Source organism: Muntiacus reevesi, chromosome 2, assembly GCF_963930625.1.
Source record: "Muntiacus reevesi chromosome 2, mMunRee1.1, whole genome shotgun sequence".
In the NCBI taxonomy this organism is placed as follows: Eukaryota; Metazoa; Chordata; class Mammalia; order Artiodactyla; family Cervidae; genus Muntiacus; species Muntiacus reevesi.
In genome coordinates this window covers 87,730,247-87,749,811 of record NC_089250.1, presented here as the reverse complement: position 1 = coordinate 87,749,811, position 19,565 = coordinate 87,730,247, and the positions used below count along the sequence as shown (strand labels likewise).

General features: G+C 42.0%; 1 protein-coding gene across 2 annotated transcripts in view; it reads left to right on the top strand.

Moving 5' to 3' along the window:
• Positions 1-19,565, top strand: part of MAP3K21 (mitogen-activated protein kinase kinase kinase 21) — a 57,052-nt gene that overhangs the window by 6,211 nt on the left and 31,276 nt on the right. For both annotated transcript variants that reach the window (XM_065922297.1, XM_065922296.1), the window contains exons 2-4: positions 10,244-10,424; positions 17,380-17,528; positions 18,550-18,725. In XM_065922297.1, coding sequence (XP_065778369.1) covers positions 10,244-10,424; positions 17,380-17,528; positions 18,550-18,725 — 506 coding nt within the window. The remainder of the gene's footprint in view (positions 1-10,243; positions 10,425-17,379; positions 17,529-18,549; positions 18,726-19,565) is intronic.

Below are 19,565 nucleotides of genomic sequence, written 5' to 3'. Positions count from 1 at the left end.
GCAAAAGCAAGCCATGGACAGTTTTGAGGAGGAAAGAGCTCTGATCTGTAAGACAGACATCTACAAAAAAAAGTATATAACCTTAGGGTAATTTGCTTTATGACTATATCTATCAATACCCACTATTATTAGTTGGTCAGGAATAAAAAATAAAATACTTAGACATCAGTTTGGCATAAATTGTTTATCATCTATGGCCAGAACCTAATTTTTATAATCCTTATTTATTTAGTGAGCTAATCTAGGGCACTTTCTCCCTCTGACTCACCAGTGTTAGAAAATAATGACCAGATTTACTATGTCAGGCTGATGATTTTAACTTGGAATTTCAGTGTGACTTCCCAAACTCTCTGTAGTACTTGAGGGGCTCCCACAAGGTAGAAATACCTTGATGAAGGAATTTTAGGGGGCAGAAGGAAGGGCTCCTGGGGAGGCTGGGAGAACTGTGATGGCTTTATTTTGGAGCCTAAAACTTATATTTGTACAACTGACCCCAAAGCAGCGAGAATTTAGTTAGCTCTGACTCCACTTCTCACAAGCAGTGGGCTCATGGACTGAAACTTTCTGAACAGGGTAGTGTGGGGATCACTGAGAGAGTGTACCCCTGCTGTCAGCACACTTTCCTCTGTAGGTCCAGATAGTAAATGTGTTAGCTCTGCAGGCCGTGTAGTTCCTGTTGCAACGATTCAGCTCTCCAGTTTGGACCACAGGATGTAGTTCCCAGACTTCTGTATATGACAAAGTACTTAATAAACTGTAAGCTGCAATCTAAGTGTAAGCTGGTGACTATACTTATTTCTGTGTATGATTTAGAAATACTTTGATTGCTTTAAATAGTTCCTAACTTGCTAGTGTGTGCACTCATTGATACTTAAAAGCTTTCCACTATTCTTTACAACCCAAGGACATTGTTATTTCTGCAGAATATAGTGCCATGTTATCATGCGTTTATTCATTTTAGTTGGGGGTAAGAGTCTTCGTCATTTGATTGCCTCCCTTGGTCCAGGCCAGCCAGCTGTACAAGGAAACAGTCCTGCACTCTGTTCCCTGCAAGAATGCTGCCCTCCGCACACTGTGGCAAGTCTGCTTGGAACTTGGGTTGCTAAGTTGAGGGTCAGGGAGAAGGCATGAAGTATTCAATGGCTGTTTTAACTGTTTCCCTGCAGAGTTCATTGGACTTCCCTGGTGGTTCAGACGGTAATGAATCTACCTGCAATGCGGGAGACCTGGGTTTGATCCCAGGTTTGGGAGATCCCCTGGAGGAGGGCATGGCAACCCACTCCAGTATTCTTGCCTGGAGAATCCCCATGGACAGAGGTCTCTGGTGGGCTGTAGCCCATGGGGTCACAGAGAGTCGGACACGACAGTAGCTAAGCACAGCAGCAGAATTCATTACTGGGACGTTTTTTATGCTTTTTGAAAACGAGCGAATCACATGCCGTTTGGGGAGAGTGTCTTGACTACATATAGGAGGTTTGAGTTATTATTGGCTTAATTGACTTTCAAGAGTTACTTTGTTTCAGGTTGTTTGCAAATATTGACTCACATAATATCAACTATATTACTTTCTGTTTACTAACTTATTCATGTAGGATATTACAGCAGATTCCTCCCTCATGAGTTTTCTTTGTTCCGTACCTTGACAAAATACGGAAAATGTTCAGCTGATAGAGTGAGCTGGTGTTTCACACACAATGAAATGTAAGAAGTTTTCTCATTGAAACTGAATATTGTGTGTGTCTATGGTGGTAAGCGCCATGTGAAGTCACGATTTAGCTGATCACGTGTCCGGAACTTGCAGCGGTCTCTCTCCTTGTATATAGTGGGCTGACTCATTCATCACACCGTTTAGTGGCTGCACTGCATGCCAGGGATGCTTCAGGCTCTGGGTAGTCAGTGGTGAGCAAAGTAGAGAGCAAGTGCTTCCCCCCGTGGAAGTTACATGCCAGTGGGCAGTGTGGGCGTCAGAGGGTAGATGGTGAAAGACGACGTAGTGTGGTGGAGGGTGGCAGTGCCTAGTGCAGGAGTACCAAGTCACTTCAGTCTTTGCAGCCCCGTGGACGGTAGCCCGCCAGGCTCCCCTGTCCACGGGATTCTCCAGGCAGGAGTACCAGAGTGGGTGGCCATGCCCTCCTCCAGGGGCTCTTCCTGACCTGGGATCAAACCCATGTCTCTCAGTCTCCTGCATTGGCAGATGGGTTCTTTACCATTAACGCCACCTGGGGAGCCCAATTGCTTAGTAGAGAAACTAAAAGTTGAAAAGGAAGGTTAAAATCTTGGAGTGAGCAGTTTAGGATTAGCGTGTGGTTAAGAAAGGCCATCCAGAAAAGGAAGCAAAACCTAAAGAAGTGGGAAAGCGGATCACCTGGAGAAACAAACTCTGGTTGAAAAACAGAAATCTCTCCCCAGAGCAGGAGCCTGCTGTGACAGGAGAGGCCTGGAAGGGAATCATGGGGCACCCGGGAGAGAGGGGTTGGCCCCTGGAAAGTTTTTGAACTGAGGACTGGGCTTTGAGTGACATTGCAGCAGGTCACACAGTCTGCAGTTTTGAGAACCCACGAGGGTGGAAGTGATCACTTGGGAGTCAGCAACACGTCCGTGGCATGTGAAGCCCTGAGAGTGACTGACATTGTCTGGGGACTGAGTGCCAAGAGCAAAGACCAGAGGTCTGAGGGCTGAGCCCTGGAGGTCACCAGGGATTAGAGGCCCTGCAGAGAGGGAGGAACCAGAAAAAGGAGCAGCTGGTAAAGGAATGAAAGTGAGAGCGTGTTGTGACACTTGGGGGCCAGAGAAGAACGGGGTTCAGGGGAGAACGATCAACCGCATCAGTTGCAGCTGATGGGTCAATATCCAAATAACTACTTTGCTATCATCATTTCTAAAGCAGTCTGTGCTGTTTTAGGAGGACCAGGTGCATTGATTATCCATACTCAGCAGCTGCCTTAACATGAAAAGGTTCATCTTCTTCCTGATCCTTCTTCCCCTTATAGTAGTCACTCATTTAGCAACTGTTTATTGAGTATATAGAAATGGTAGTTGCTGTGCAGTAGAAATAAATGAATACAATGAGTTAGGTGCACCTTCTGTCCTCCAGGTGCTTATAATTTAATTAGAGATGAGACCAGCAAGTGAGATAAGTATAATGGGAGTGGCACAGCTTAAGTGCCTTAGAATTGCAGAGAACACCTATGAAATCCTGAGGGAAGGCATCCAGGGGGACATGGTATTTACAGGGTCATATAATAAGGACTTCCCTGATGGCTTAGCTGGTAAAGTGTCTGCCTACAACGTGGGAGACTCGGGTTCAATCCCTGGGTCGGGAAGATCCTCTGGAGAAGGAAATGGCAACCTACTCCAGTACTCTTGCCTGGAAAATCCCATGGATTGAGGAGCCTGGTAGGCTACAGTGCATGGGGTCGCTAAGAGTCAGGCACGACTGAGCGACTAAACTAAACTTTCATAATATGGGAGCAGGGAGAGAGTGGCAAAGCTGTTCATTTTTGGTTCTTTGGTTTGTTACTAGAAGGGGAAATTGAGATGCCAAAGGCCGGTGGGACCTGACGGCCGTCTCACAGTAGGTGCTGCAGCGAGAATCCAGGGCTGGAGCTGAGCTGCCTCCATGGGAAGTGGAGGCCAGGTGTGGTTTCCTGGAGGGTGCAAGGGGGAGGTGGTCCACACGGCTGGCCCCAGGAGCAAGGAGACGCTAATGTAATGTCATGTTTTTTAGAAGTGGCCTTTAATGTACGGAAATTTTAGGGTGTAGGATTCCTTTTGGAAAGTCCAGGAAGCTGAAAAGACATAGAGGTGAGATTGAGGAGGGACTTGAAGACCAACATGAAGGCCTCCAGAGAATGGTGAGTGAATAAGTACTGCAGGTGTGGGAATAGATGGCAGAAACGTGAGAACGTTCAGCGCTGTTTGGTAAACTTAGAAGTTATCATTTTTTCCCCTGGAAATGAATGGCTGATTGCTTTCAGACTTGAAATTCAGAGTAACATTACTGTCTTAGGCTGAGAGGTGGTGTTCTGTTAATATATTCTTTCACATTGGTGCTTTCCTCAATTGATTTCTTTCTTGCAGACTTTTTTTTTTTTTTATAACATAGTCCTAGTTAAAGGTTAATTGAAATGAACCTATTTGACTCAGATGGAATTTGGACTGGCACTCCCATAAATGGTGAGGGAATAGAATGGATACATTGTAATTGCTTTGAAAAATATATACATTATATACTATAATTCAGAAAATACCAAAGTGAAACTTCAAAGGAGCTGGAAAAAATCAAGTGCCTCATGGTTGAATAAGTAGACAAAACACAGGTTGTAAAGGCTGATTGTTCAAGAATGGGGCTAACAGGGGTCAAAAATCTTTACTGAAGTCGCATAAAAAGGGGCTCAAACATTCGTTGCTGGGTTGCTAGCAAGAATTGACTACTTTCTGTGGCCCAGAAATTGATGTACCCGCTTCATGCGTGGTTGTTCCTGGGGTCCTCTTCCTGGCAGTGGGCAGGAAGCGGAAGCACCGCAGCCTGCCCTCCGCTGAAACCTGGCCAGGTGCCCGGTCACGTTACCTGTCGGGACACTGGCTATTTTTGGTTTCGGTCATTTTGCCCAAAAGATAAGGAATTTGAAGAATTCTGCTGAACACCTCTGAAATAGAATCCAGAACAATGGGCCTTTCATGGAACTCTAAACGTTTGACATTCAGAGTGTTATTTTAACTTGTTTTCTGTTAGTTCAAAGCTTCTGTGGAAACCTCGGGCTCCAGGTGGGAGCAGGTGTTTCAAAGCTGCCAGTGCATTTCAAAGCTGCTAATAGTGCATTTTGCCCTGGCATTGCTTTAGAAATGCAATCCTCTTTAAATACGGAGTGTTTACTTCTCACTGGTAGTTCTGCCTTTATTTTAGAGTTGCCTTTCTGAGGTTTTTTGCTTCTAAGGGCTGTCAGGCATTACTTGGGGCCTGAGGATGTGGATTGGCTATAAGGCCCGTTTTAATCAAGGCTTCCTCATACCTTCCTGTTTGGAAGTTTATCAGAAGGAGAAGATAAAATAGGTGAAAGTGTCTTGGAAAACACAGTTATATAGAACTGCCAGCCAACTTCACCATTAATGTAGAGTCTTGTATGGTGTAAGGATATCATCGTTTAAAAGTGAAATTAGTGTGTGTTATGAGGGGGAAAACATCATACAGCTGATAAAGTAGCTTTGTGTGTATGTGTGTTGGCTGCTCAGTCATGTCCAACTCTTTGCAACCCCACGGACTATAGTCCGCCAGGTTTCTCTCTCCATGGAATTCTCCAGGCAAGAATACTGGAGTAGATTGCCATTCCCTTCTCCAGAGGAACTTCCCAACCCAGGGATCAAACCCCAGTCTCCTGCATCGCAGGCAGATTCCTTACTGTTTGAGCCACAGGGAAGTCCCTGTGGCTAATTATCTATTTTTTGTTTCTGTGGTTCAAGTATACAGGATTTTAAAGGATCAGATATTGATTTTTTTCTTGATATTTATGAGGAATCAGCACTGAGAAATAAATATACCTTAAGCTGACATGGAAGAAAGGAAAATTCAAAAATTAACAAGGTGAAATTTCTGATTATTCTGTTCCCTTTTTGTAACTGGTAGCATTATTAGTAACAAGGAAGACTGGGTTGCTAGCAAGAATTATCTGTTTCTGTGGCCCAGAATTTGGTGTGCCCACTTTGTGCCCGGTCGTTCAGATGCATGATCTTCAGATGGGATCTGAAGCCTGGCCCTGTATGGTAGCCGTATGATCTGGGTTACATTTCTAATTATGACCTGGAAGCTGTAAATTCCAGACTGTCACAGAATGGCATGAAGGTCCAATGAGATATGAAATGGAGACAACTCGACACAGAAGAGGATTAGTTAGTGGGAGATAATATTCTTATTATAACTGGTGATATTAATAACTATCATTAATAAAAACTATTCTATTGAGTGTTTGGTGTATGAGGTACTGCCTTAGGTGGTGTTGGGGGGATGGAAGGGGGTCCTTGCTCTCTGCATATTAGTTAGAAGTTCTAGGGGAGGGAACATTACACGCAACAGTATTTATTCAGAATTGGCAACTTATATAATCAGTCCCCCTTCGGCTAGCTCATGTTGCATTAACTCTGTGACTTCAGTGACTGTCTAAATTGATGACACAAATGTGAATACATTATAAAGTGAAATTTCAAGCCTTGCAAAGTGATAGGATTTCCTGACATGCATGAAAGTGATTTTGAAGATTTGCTAAAAACGCTTTCAAACCCATTGATCACCGGTGTATGTGGATACAGGTATGTGTAATCCTTACGAAGCGCTTACTGTGTTTCAGACATGGCTCTGAGCACTATGTGTCTTCATTTCTTCCTCCCTACAATCCCATGACGTTCGCACTGTCATAATTCCCGTGACAGACAGCAATCAGAGGCAGAGTCCAAACCTAGCAGTCTGCCCTACGCGCATGCTTCTGCCGTGATGCCGCGGGGCTGCCCTGAGATCATGTGGTAATTATCCAATGGCAGGAAATCAGAAGGGACGACAGCGGGCTCCTGAAATACAAGCAGATTTCCAAGGGATCAAGAAAGCGGTTGTGAAAAATTTATAACCGCTGTCAACTGAGCAATGCAGGCCGTAGTTAGGACCATGGACCCAGGGGATCAGACAGCCTGAACCTTGAATGGCATTGCTCCTTAGCTCCGTGACCTTGGATGGATTACTCAGCATTTCTGTGTCTCAGTTTCCTTATCTATCAAGTACAGGTGATAGATAATATCCACCTATAGCACTCTGGTGGAGTTATCTGATTAAAATACCCGTTAAGTGTACCGGACAGAATGTGCTCCATCAACGCTGATTATTCCTATAACGTTTGGGAAAGTGCTTCCCCTTTTCCACAGATCAAACATGAAGAATGTCTTATGCTCGTTTCCAGTTTTGTTTGGATAATTTATTTTAAGAAACCTCCCATGCTTGTTCATTTTTGTCCTTTTAAGAGTTAGTGCCTAGTTTAAACAATGACAAAAGTGTTGTTAAAGAATAAAAGGCTTTTCAAAAAAAAATTCAGTTAATTTATTCATTTTTAAATGAAACAAAGATGAATATTTTTAATGATAAAAGGTGCAGTTTATAAAGAAGATGGACATCATAAATCATTAGACACCTAATAACAGAGAAAGATACATAAAACAAAAATCAGAAGAAATATAAGGGAAAAGAACAAAATACATAATCATAGTGAGACATATTAACATTTCTCTGAGAATATTTTATCAAGTGCAGAAAAAATAATTGGAGCATCTTGAATGATGTCATTAATAATTTAAATATAATAGATTAATATATTTAATTAATTTATATTAATCTTGTATCCTGCACAAATATATTTAAAATTTTGTATCTCATATGTTGTTATTAGATGTCCATAGGACATTTAGAAAAACTGGCAAAAAAGATTAAAATAGACTTTTTCATGTTATTTTTCAAGGTGAAACCTGAATAATAACTCCCCCTACACACACACAGACATATACTCTATTAACTCTGAAATCTGGGTTACTGTTTGATTGGATTCACTGTGTTGCTCAATTTTTTTCAGTACTAATTATCTTCTGAACATGAAGACCTATCTCTTGCGAATTTTGTGAGGATTAAATGAAATAACGCCTGTAAAGTACAGGGAATATAGTGAATATTGACAGCTACCAATGACTGTTATGAACTGGTTATTATTTCTGTTAGATGGGAACTGGCATGGGCAAAGGATAAACATGAGAACGGGCATGTTTTGTTCATTTCACCTGTAAACACTATGCACCTGTGCTGAATCAGACACCACAGAGTGGTTCCATGCGGGTGAGCACGAATGTACACGTTTCTTACCATCTTTCTCCTCTCCTGCCGTGCCCACCACACACATTCTCTCCCTCACACACTCACTGTGTCACACTTACTGTCTCAGCGCTCACAGTAGTGGAGGCATCAAGTAAGTGCAAACACAGCGGTACGTGGCGCCTCGCAGAGCTGTCACCGAAACACAGAGGTCATGTGAGTGTGGAGGAGGTGATGCTTCCTGACTTGGGGTATCTGGAAGATGTCACTGAGCAGATACTGCTTGGGCTGGAGGAGCAGCCAGCCTGGCTGGAGCGGAGGAAGCTTATCCGTAGAGGAACCAGGCATGGTTTGAATGTAGCTTGCTGTGTGAATCTAGGGGCTGTGATTGCCCAGGTTTCAGAGTGTGGACATTATCCCTGAGTTATGGGGGATCACGGAATATTTTAAAATGTAGGTTATTGGGGTATAATAATTTCCATAGAGTAAAACTCACCCCCTGAGGGTTCACTTTGATGAGTTTTGACAGATACATATAATCCTGTAACCACCACCACCAAGAGAGATAATTTGCATACCTTGGAAAAACTCTCCCATGAAGTGCTGCCCTCAGACCTTTCCCTTCAGCCTCAAAGCTGCTGGTCTGATTTCTGTCCCTCTTCCAGGATGTCATACAAGATAATTGTATGAAACCTTTCATGTGGGGCTTCCTTCTCTTAGTGTAGTGGTTTTGAGAGTCGTCCCTATTGTGACATGTATCGGTAGTTTATTCATGAGAGGCTTCAAAAGATAAAAAAGAGAAGGACTGTAATTTGGTGTGAGATGGTGGCAGGGTAGTGGGGGAGGGGCATCTGCAGGGCATTCAGTTCAGTTCAGTTGCTCAGTTGTGTCTGACTCTTTGTGACCCCATAGACTGCAGCACGCCAGGCCTCCCTGTCCATCCCAAACTCCCAAGATTTACTTAAACTCATGTCCATTGAGTTGGTGATGCCATCCAGCCATCTCATTCTCTGTCGTCCCCTTCTCCTGCCTTCAATCTTTCCCAGCATCAGGGTCTTTACCAATGAGTCTGTTCTTTGCATCAGGTGGCCAAAGTATTGGAGTTTCTGCTTCAGCATCAGTCCTTTCAATGAATATTCAGGACTGATTTCCTTTAGGATGGACTGGTTGAATCTCCTTGCAGTTCAAGGGACTCTCAAGAGTCTTCTCCAACACCACAGATCAAAAGCATCAATTCTTCAGTGCTTAGCTTTCTTTATAGTCCAACTCTCACATCCATACATGACCACTGGAAAAACCATAACCTTGACTAGACCTTTGTTGGCAAAGTAATGTCTCTGTTTTTTAATACGCTGTCTCAGTTGGAGCTTTTCTTCCAAGGAGCAAGTGTCTTTTAATTTCATGTCTGTGGGGCATTAGGTTGAACTGCAATAACTGAGCTGCAGGCTAGAAGGAGGGTTTTAAGGAAGGAGCAAGGGGATAAGTTAGAAAACACAGTAGGTTTAAACCATCCCTTTTGTAGCAACTGGGAAGGAGTAGTGTGGATATGCAGCTGCATCAGATCCTCATGGAAAATAGTGGGGCATTTCTGCTTGGTTATAGGCAGAGAAATCAGGGGAGAGAGGAACCCAAGGCTCTGGGAAGGGCGGGGAGGGGGGGTGCAGCTGGGCAGTGATGGGAAGCACGGTTGTTTTAGCTTCTGCTACCTGAGTGTGGCAGACGGACACGACTAAAAGGACTTAGCCTGCATACACACACGTGAGAGCTCGGGGCAGCCCTGACCTCAGCTCAGCTCCTGGAATCTGCTCTTGTAACTCTGCATTTTGTCAGGGGGCTGGGGAGCCAGCATCTGGATAATGTTTCTTAGAAAGTTTTACTTTTTGCTGTATTCTGATCTCTGGTAAAGCAATCCAATCTCATAAAATAACTTAATGGGTTAACATGTCTATTCACATTTGGCAAACTTAAGATAATCTTTGATAATAATGATTTATGGTAATATGCTGTCTACTTGCAATACTCTGATACATTCAGTAGAAAAGACTACATTTTTAGATCAGGACCTAACTTCTTGGAAGAAAACCATGTATTATTTTCTTGTCACATAAACTTTCACAGACTTCTGATTCTCCCTGTGATATCTCAGTTAAATGTTGCCAGCCCCTAGAAATCATTTACTTTCTCATAAAGATGTTAAGCTGTATTGTGTCTGGATTTTTTTAAACTTGTAACTTCAGGCACAAATGACCCACTAAAGGCTATGAAAAGCATGATGTATTAATAAGATAAAATGGTAAAATGCAGGTTTGTTCTCTTCACTGCTAACTGCAGTGAAGACTATATTTTAAAAGACACTGAAAAATTATAAAAAAATATGCGAACACTCTCCCTTTGTTTTTCCCTTAGTTTTGCTCCTCGAGAAGATAGAGTATGATGACATCTGCAACAAGACACTGAAGATCACAGACTTTGGCTTGGCGAGAGAATGGCACAGGACCACCAGGATGAGCGCAGCGGGCACGTATGCCTGGATGGCCCCGGAAGTCATCAAGTCTTCCTTGTTTTCCAAGGGAAGCGACATCTGGAGGTGAGTAAGCACCATGCATTTTGCTCTTGCAGGTGTTCGCACAAACTGGTTGCTGCACTTCCATTAAATGAGTCCCAGGTGTTAGTTGCTCAGTCGTGCCCGTCTCATTGTGACCCCATGGACTGTAGCCCACCAGGCTCCTCTGTCCATGGGATTCTCCAGGCAAGAATACTGGAGTGGGTTGCCATTTCCTTCTCCAGGGGATCTTCCTGACCCAGAGAGCAAACCTGGGTCTTCTGCATTACAGGCAAATTCTTTGCCATGTGAGTCCCAAAGTATTGAATCATTCTGAGCATAATGGATAGTAAAGATGGTCCCCAGTTTGTGGTCATTCCATTTAACAATTTTTTTGACTTTACAAAGGTGCAAAAGTGGTATGCACTCTCTAAAAACTGTACTTGGTATTTGGCGTTTTGATCTTTCCCAGGCTAGTGACACATGGTCCAGTCCTCTCTTGTGAGGCCAGGCAAAGGCAGTGAGCTACAGCTCCCAGTCAGCCCCACCATCAGCGGGGGAAACAACCAATTATACACTTACAACCATTCTGGACCCAGACAACCACCCTGCTTTTCAGTTTTGGTATTGGATGCAATCAACTACACGAGATAGTCAACACAAGACCAGCTTTTAGGCTTTGCGTTAGATGATTTTGCCCAACTCTCGGCTGATGTTAGTGTTCTGAGCACTTTTAGAAAGACCAGGCTAAGCTTGGTCTTCCCAGGTGGTGCCGGTGGTAAAGAACCCGCTTGCCAGTGCAGGAGACAGAAGAGATGTGGGTTTGATCCCCAGGTTAGGAAGATCTCCTGGAGGAGGAGGACAGGGCAACCCACTGCAGTGTTCTTGCCTGGAGAGTCCCATGGACAGAGGAGCCTGCTGGGTACAGTCCATGGGGCTGCAGGCAGGTCGGGCAGGACAGCAGTGAGAGGGCAGCACGCACGGGCCAGCCTTCTGTGATGTTAGGTGTATTTAGTGTATTTTCAGCTTACTCTGGAGTATCCAGATGTGACCTCACTGTAAGTTGAGGAAGATCTGTATGGGCCTTTTTGAAGGTTTTGTGGTTTTGATCACGTTAGTTATAATCATGCTGGAATGGGTAACTTGAGATTTTGATTGTCCTAGGACTTCCATTTGATAGGAGAATCTTATTAAATCTGAGGTTTGATTAAAACTGGTTATAGTTTGAGTCAACAGTAATGTCATTTTGTAAGACCTGTCGGTAAATAAACATAAATCTCATTTTAAGCAACATTTTGATTCCTCATGACTCACACACAGAATGTTAGCGTGGAAGGAGTTTGAAGAAAAAATTTAGATCAGCATCTTCATTTTATAGATTGAATCATCTAAAGATTAAAGCTTCTGGTTTGGGAATGGAGAGCTGGACCAAAATGGAATCCCAGGTTATCTGAATTTTCCATTCAACTTTGTCTCCTTAGGGAGTGAAGACACCATCCATGCCAGAACAACACAGAGAACAACAGAACAACTCTGTTTATACTTAAAATGCACCAGGAGCTTACTGGCCTTCATTTAAGGCTCATAAAATGCTGTGTGACTAATATTAAAACTCCAGGTTTTTTTTTTAATTGTTGTTTTTTTTTCTTTTTTTAATTGTTGTTGTTTTAACAGCTTTACTGAGATATAATTCACACATCGTACAAACTATTGAATTCACCAGTTTAAACTGTGCAATTTCATGGCTTTTAGCATTTTAATAGAGTTGTGCACGTTCATCACCACGATTTAGAACATTTTCATAATCCATTAAAGAAATCCTATTAAAGGTAGCCATCTCCCTCAAAACCTCATCCCTCCCAGCCCAAGGCAATCATGAATCTCTGTTTTGTATCTTTAGATTTGCTTATTCTGGACATTTTGTATAAATGGGTTTATGTAATATGCGGTCCTCTGAGTGGCTTTTCAGTTAGCGTATTTTCAAGGTTAATGTCATAGAATGTGTCAGAGCTTCATTCTTATCTATTGTTGAATAATATTCCATTGGACGGATAATACCACATTTTCTTGTCCATTTACCAGTTGATGGCATTGGGGCTGTTTCAATTTATTGACGAAATCTGAATAATGCTGCTATGGGCATCTGTGAAAAAGCTCTTGTGAGGACATGAGTTTTCTTCTCTTGGATAGGAGTGAAATTGCTGGGTCACAGGGTAATTTTATAGTTAATCATTTGAGGAACTGCCAGACTGTTTTCTACCAATCCTCATTCCTACCAGCAGTGTATAAATAAGGCCTTCTAACTTAATTGTTATACTTATGACTTTTAAGAAATTTATCGCCTGTGCCAGGGGTCCTATAGCATCTTTGGGCCGTTCTGAGAAATACAAAAGCTTGGGCCTCGCCCCTTACTTAATGAGTTATACTGTTCTGATATAGAGCCTGAGCACATGTGTCTTTATAAAATATTAGATGTGTTGTTCTTGACTTAATCACAGTAATTTTCTGAACATACAATGCCAAAATGCTTAAGTGAAGTAGGTGATTGTTTTAAGAAATTATACTTCAAGACTCTGAAAACTCATAAAATGTACCATAAATCAATTTTACATTCTGAATAATTACTTAACACTATAACCATTTTACTCGTTTCGTTGTGTGCCTTTTAAAATAAACTATGTAATTATAAGCTATACAAATGCTGTGCAATCTACATAAATACTTTATAGCAACTTCACTGACTATAAACATAGAATCAAGAAGTAAGAAAAAAAGAATTTCTAAAATCAGTCACAGTCTGGGTCTTAAAGTCCAGACACTCGTGGAGAGGAATTCCCTCAAAATCTGTTCTTTTCTCAGTTGTAAGACCTAAGCTTGGTTGTCTGATTTTCAGTAGAAGCATCTAATCAGAAGAAGGGAGAAGGATGCTAAGCTGGGAAAAAATAAAAAAAAACAAAAACAGCAGTTGAGAACAGAGTAGGCGACAGGAGCAAAAGAGCATGAAATGTATGAAAAAGACCAGAGTCTACTGACCTCCATAGCCACCTGGTATGGAGCCAGATGTCCGCACACATCTCCAGAACGCATCGATGTGTTAAAGCAGAGTCCTAGGTGTCAGGATGTGGAAGGCAGGGCAGGCTGTCCCTCTGAACTACACAGACCTTTGCTTTAGAACCTCCTTTGTAATATTCCCATAAAAATAATTGCATTCAAGAAGCATCGCCCTGGTCTGTGGGGCTGGTATTATATAGGTACACCAGTGTATTTAGTGATTGTCCTCTCTGCCTCTGCCCTCCTTACCAGTTACTACTCTACAAGATAACTCTGACAGATATTATCACTGAACTTTTACTGTGACTCCAGTGATTACCCCAGTTTCACACTGACAGGTTTAGACATTTCCTCAGAATTGTAAAACTAATGAATAGCACACTCTGATCCATGGCTTAAGAGCCATGTTCCTGCCACCACAGCCCTTAATCATTAGACCACTGTGTTCTCAGCAGAGGGCTTTTTATACCATATCCCACTGAGTTTCAGAGAGCAGAAAAATATGCATTATGCTTTAGAAATTGTCCCATAGAAATAGTCCCCCCCCTTTTTTTTTCCAGATTGGTTCTTACCAGATTACTTTGCTCTGGAAAAATGACCCATCCTAAATTATTCATTCTCTGAAACTTCCAAGAGGCAAAGTTGTGCTGTTATTGTTTTAATTGTTATTTTCTATTGAGAATAGCAAGGAAGCTTCTTTGGATTTAGGCAGTTTTCGGTTATTCTAAGAATTTTTTGGTCTTATGCTCTGAAATGATTTTTGTTGATTGAACTGTAAATTAAGTTTACTTACTCTTGAAATTAAGTGTGTATCTCTGCTAATGCATCATAATACAGATAATTTTTAAGAAACTAAGCAGATAGCCTTTGAAAAATCCTGTTTACAACTTAATTACTAATACTTATAGCATTATATAACCTAGAAGTACTGCACTGTATATTCCTTTTATTAAAAAATGTAAAGCAGTGCTTTGAGAGGGTAGGGCAGATATCCCTAATACTTCATCAGTGATTCAAGGTCAGCTCAAGGCCGTGTGAGTGGAGACACAGTCAGCAGAGAGTCAGTCCCGCAGCTCAGCCCCAGGCCTGCTGCCTCCAGGTCCAGGAGCCTTTCGGTGCTGCCCTCTTACTCCTCCTGGTGGAGAAGGGGCCCTGGACTCAGGCCCTCCGGACGGAAGCACCTCTGCTCCTGGGCCAGCAGCACACCCGCTGGAGGACCTGTGAGCCCCACTTGAGTAGGCACATTCTGTTGTTTCTGTGTCCCTTTCTGAATGTGTCCAGTGGGCACTAGTGGAGAGACCTGTAAAGGCAGTGGTCGTGGCCAGGATGACCTGCACCAGGGCTCCAGAGTCTCTGCAGACCAGCTCTTCTTCACAGAGGGCTTTTTGTATTTGTGATGCTGTGAATCACTGTATCTCTTAAGATCAGGAGATAATCAAATGAGACTCAGAAATCAGTTCCAACACATAGTTAAATGGCTTTTATTGCTTCTGAGCTGTTTTGCCTTTGCTTAGGCCTATTTTACTGCCTTCTGTCTGCTGTCTTTAAAACTATGCTCAAATATCATATATAAGCAGCAAACAGAAGAAACGAGAAGTTACTTCTTTAAGTTTCAAAGTTTTATCTGTTCCTGGTAACTGGCAAGCCTCTGCCGAAATGTTATGCTTGCCTGCAAGTATCCCACTTCACTAGAGTCATATTGAACACTGGCCTTCCCCCTGTCTCTTTGGAGCAGTTTTTCAGAGCTATCTGAAATGCAGTCTCCTGGGCTATAGTCCTCATTATGCCCCAAAATAAAACTTAACTCACACAAACACAAAAAAATTCAAACTTTTTTTAACTTAAAGTTAATGAAGTTCGAGAAGATTAGAAAAGTGAATAGCACTGTACTCATGTTAATAGTGGTGGTTTAGTCATTAAGTCATGTCCAACTCTTACAACCCCATGGACCGTAGCCTGCCAGTTTCCTCTGTCCATGGGATTATCCAGGTAAGGATACTGGAGTGGGTTGCCATTTCCTTCTCCAGGGGATCTTTCTAACCCAGGAATCGAACCCTGATCTGCACTGCAGGCAGATTCCTTACGGACTGAGCTACAAGGGAAGCCCCTTATGTTAGTAGAGCTTAAAGCAAATATGCTCCTTCCTTATAGGCTAATTTCTTTTGCATTTCAACATTTTTTTGAATTTTTTAATTGAAGGATAATTGCTGTACTCAATTTTGTGGTTTTCTGTCATACATGAACAAGAATTATCCATAGATAGAAAGCTGTGTCCTCTCCCCATGCTTATGTGTTTTAAAGTCAGGTCAGTGTCAAGAGTGACTGATGTTTTATGTAATAAAACAAAAGATAATCTGAATGCACTTTATGTTTTGAAAAAGATGACTTTTCTGGTGGCTCAGTGGTAAAGAATCTGCCCGCCAATGCAAGAAATGCAGGTTTGAGCCCTGGGACAGGAAGATCCCCTGGAGAAGGAAATGGCAACCCACTCCAGTATTCTTGCCTGGGAAATCCCATGGACAGAGGAACCTGATGGGCTACAGTACATGAGGTCACAAAAAGTCCGACATGACTTAGCAACTAAGCAACAACAACAAAGAGAAACTAAGGTTCTGATTGGTTTTGTAGAAGAGTATAAATATGTATAATGTTTAAGGCTTATTTCTATGCTCCCCTGTACTGCCTTGAACTGAGCCAACTTACAGTCTCTAGTATGGATGTGAACTGAAACTTGGTCCTTCAGCTTCATTTAAAAATTCATTTCGAAATCCTTCTACTGTGTATTTGTTGGTTCTTGTATGTAATTTCATTTGCCCTTGAACTGAAGCAGCAGTGACTGAGCTGGTAAAGAATCCACCTGCAATGCAAGAGATGATCCCTGGGTTGGGAAAATCCCCTGGAGGAGGGATATGCTGCCCATCCCAGTACTCTTGCCTGGAGAATCCCCATGGACAGAGGAGCCTGGCAGGCTACTGTCCGTGGGGTCGCAAAGAGTAGACACGACCGAGTGACTCAGCGCAGCACAGCACATGCCTGCCTCTCATCTGCTGATGCTTTGAAGAGCTTGGCTGCTGCGGCTGTTCCTTGTTTTTTATTCTCCTTTCACTTGACCTCCCTCGGTTATAACAAGATGTGTCATGTCCTCCCAGCAGGCGCAGGGAGGCTCACAGGATTTCTTTGTCCGTTACTAGTAGGCATCAGGTGGAAACATGAGTAACACATCTCCTAAATATAAAGGGAGAGGCAGAGAGAAGCAATTTCAAAAATCTGCTTTAAAACAGCATGTTTGGACTTCAGTCCTGTGCTGTATAGCATGAGATTCAGTAGGGCTGGAGTCTTCAGTGTCCTGAAGATCCTCAGATGTGGAAAAAATGAGACAGAAGGACAAACATCAGAACAACCACATTGCTCTTTATATGTGGCCTGGTTCATGTTTTCCAGTCGCTCACTTGTGTCCGACTCTTTGCGATCCCACGAACTGCAACACACCAGGCCTTCCTGTCCTCACCATCTCCCAAAGTTCGCTCAAACCCATGTCCATCGAGTCGGTGATGCCATCCAACCATCTCATCCTGTGTCATCCCCTTCTCCTGCCCTCAGTCTTTCCCAGCATCAGGGTCTTTTCCAATGAGTCATCTCAACAGTATGAAAAGGCCTGGTTCTGGACACTGTTTAATTCAGTCATGTACTGCTTTTAAGCTTTCCTATCCACTAAATAGTTTCAGTTCCTCAGAAGAAGGCATAACTGATTTCTGGAAGGAGAGGAATTGCATATGTTTGGAATGTTAAGTGGAAGAACCTACCTCTCACGTTGGTATAAGGGCCCCTATGGGCTTTGCTGGAAGAGAAGATTATTAGGAGCTGGGTGGAGGCACTGATATGTTTCTCCCATTGACTGTGTCATGAGGAAGAAAACCCCATCTAACTTTATGAAAACTCTCCCTTCCAGCTATGGAGTGGTGCTGTGGGAGCTGCTCACCGGAGAGGTGCCCTACCGTGGCATCGACGGCCTGGCTGTGGCCTACGGGGTGGCGGTCAACAAGCTCACCCTGCCCATCCCCTCCACCTGCCCCGAGCCGTTTGCCAGGCTCATGAAAGGTATTTGGGCGTCTCTGTCTTTGTGTGTCTGAGGGATCAAGGGAGTCACTCATTAGGACATCTGTACATGAAATAGGTGACTGATGAGAGCCTACTGTATGTAGCACAGGTACTCCTCTCAGTGCTCTGTGGCGACCTAACTGGGGAGGAAATCCAGAATGAGGGGACGTGTGTGTCCGTGTAGCAGCCGAGCACACACATAGCTGATTCACTTTGCCACACAGCAGAAGCTCACACACATTTGTGAAGCAGCTGTACTCCAACAAATATTCTAAAAAAGAGAACATCTGCATATTTTTTTAACCGAAAGGGTACTTTCTGTAATTATAATTTTCAAATGATTTTAAATAATTATGCTGTTTTAAGAAAAACAAATCGTATATTTGATCTCAGATGTCAGATTAAGTTTTGATGAACTAAGTAACTTAAAAACAATCCAGTTTAATAATAACTCATTTATATGAAATTCAGTTGAGTGGTAACAAATTTTTCATCAAATACACTAGTGGAGTTCAAAGGCAATATTGATTTGGCTTCATACGTGCTATTTTTAATTCTTCCTAATGATCAATAATCCTTTACAGTCTCAACTGGCATGATTTTGCCATGACCTTATCTATTTTGGTCTTATCTTTTTAAAAACTGTTAAGTAACTCTTTTTGTGGGCAGTAAGTTACCTTACTTGGAACCTCTCTTGTGACTATAACATTTTAGAGACCTAGGTTTTCCTGGATTGACTTTTAGAACTCTGAAACTGTAAGTCACGTGATGAGGGCAGTTTAGGGGAGATAGAGTTCATGGTAAGGCAGAGGAAGCACACATCCGTATACTGGTGTCAAGTCAAACAGACAGCAAGAGCCTTATCTAATAAAAATTATTTCACAGGCTGCTGACACAGGCATGGTGTAAAATAAAATCATTGTCAACTGATGTTTAAAATCTTGAACAGACCCTGTCAACACAGGCTGACAATCTGAACCACGCGGAGAAATAGACTTAGCATTATTCTTATTTATTTTAGAATGCTGGCAACAAGACCCTCACATTCGACCATCTTTTGCCTTAATTCTTGAACAACTGACTGAAATTGAAAAGGCAGTTATGACTGAAATGCCTCAAGAGTCCTTTCATTCCATGCAAGATGACTGGAAACTGGAAATTCAACAAATGTTTGATGAGTTGAGAACAAAGGAAAAGGTCAGTGATAAATATTAACTGCATAGCATGCTCACACTCGTGAAGATTATGTAGAACATGAGGCAAGAACCACTAGACTAAACCAGTAAACCATTATTTAAAAATATTTTCGCACATCAGTATTTGTTGATTCTTTCCTTCTAGTTAAAACAAAACAGAACTGTACTCTAAATGTATAACTGGAAAAGAAATAACCTTTTACTACAGGTTATTAAAGGAATTTTATTAAAGGAATTTTCAAATATTAAAAAAAACTTTAAAAAGGAGAAAGAATGACATACTAAACCCTTTGTGTGCATCAACCAGCTTCAATAATTGTCAAAAGATTGTCACTTTGTTCATTTCTTTTTCTATCATCATCTGTTTTTTTTAAACTGGAATATTTTAAGGTAAAACCTAGACTCTTGTCATTTTACCTATAAATACTTCAGAATGCATCTTTGATGGGTAAGAATTTTAAAAACATTTTTCTTGCCATCATTATCTTTAAAAATAACAGTAGTTCCTTGATTCCATGTAAGATTCCATATTCAGATGTCACAGTTTGTCTGAAAGATGTCTTCTTACAGTTGATTGGTGCAAATCAGAACTTAAACATGGGCTACATGTTTTCCATAAGGTCCTTCAAAACTTCTTTTATGCTAGTTCCCCCTTCTTCCCCCTCCTTTTGTCTTTAAAGCATTACTTTATTGAAGAAAGTGGAAAATTGTATAAAAACTTTTGAACTTTTTAATATGATGAGTGAAGCTCTAGGTGTATGCATTTTAAGAGAAGGAAAATAATAAACTCGAGCGTTAACTAAGCTGAAACTGTGTATATATATACACAGTGTAAAGCAGG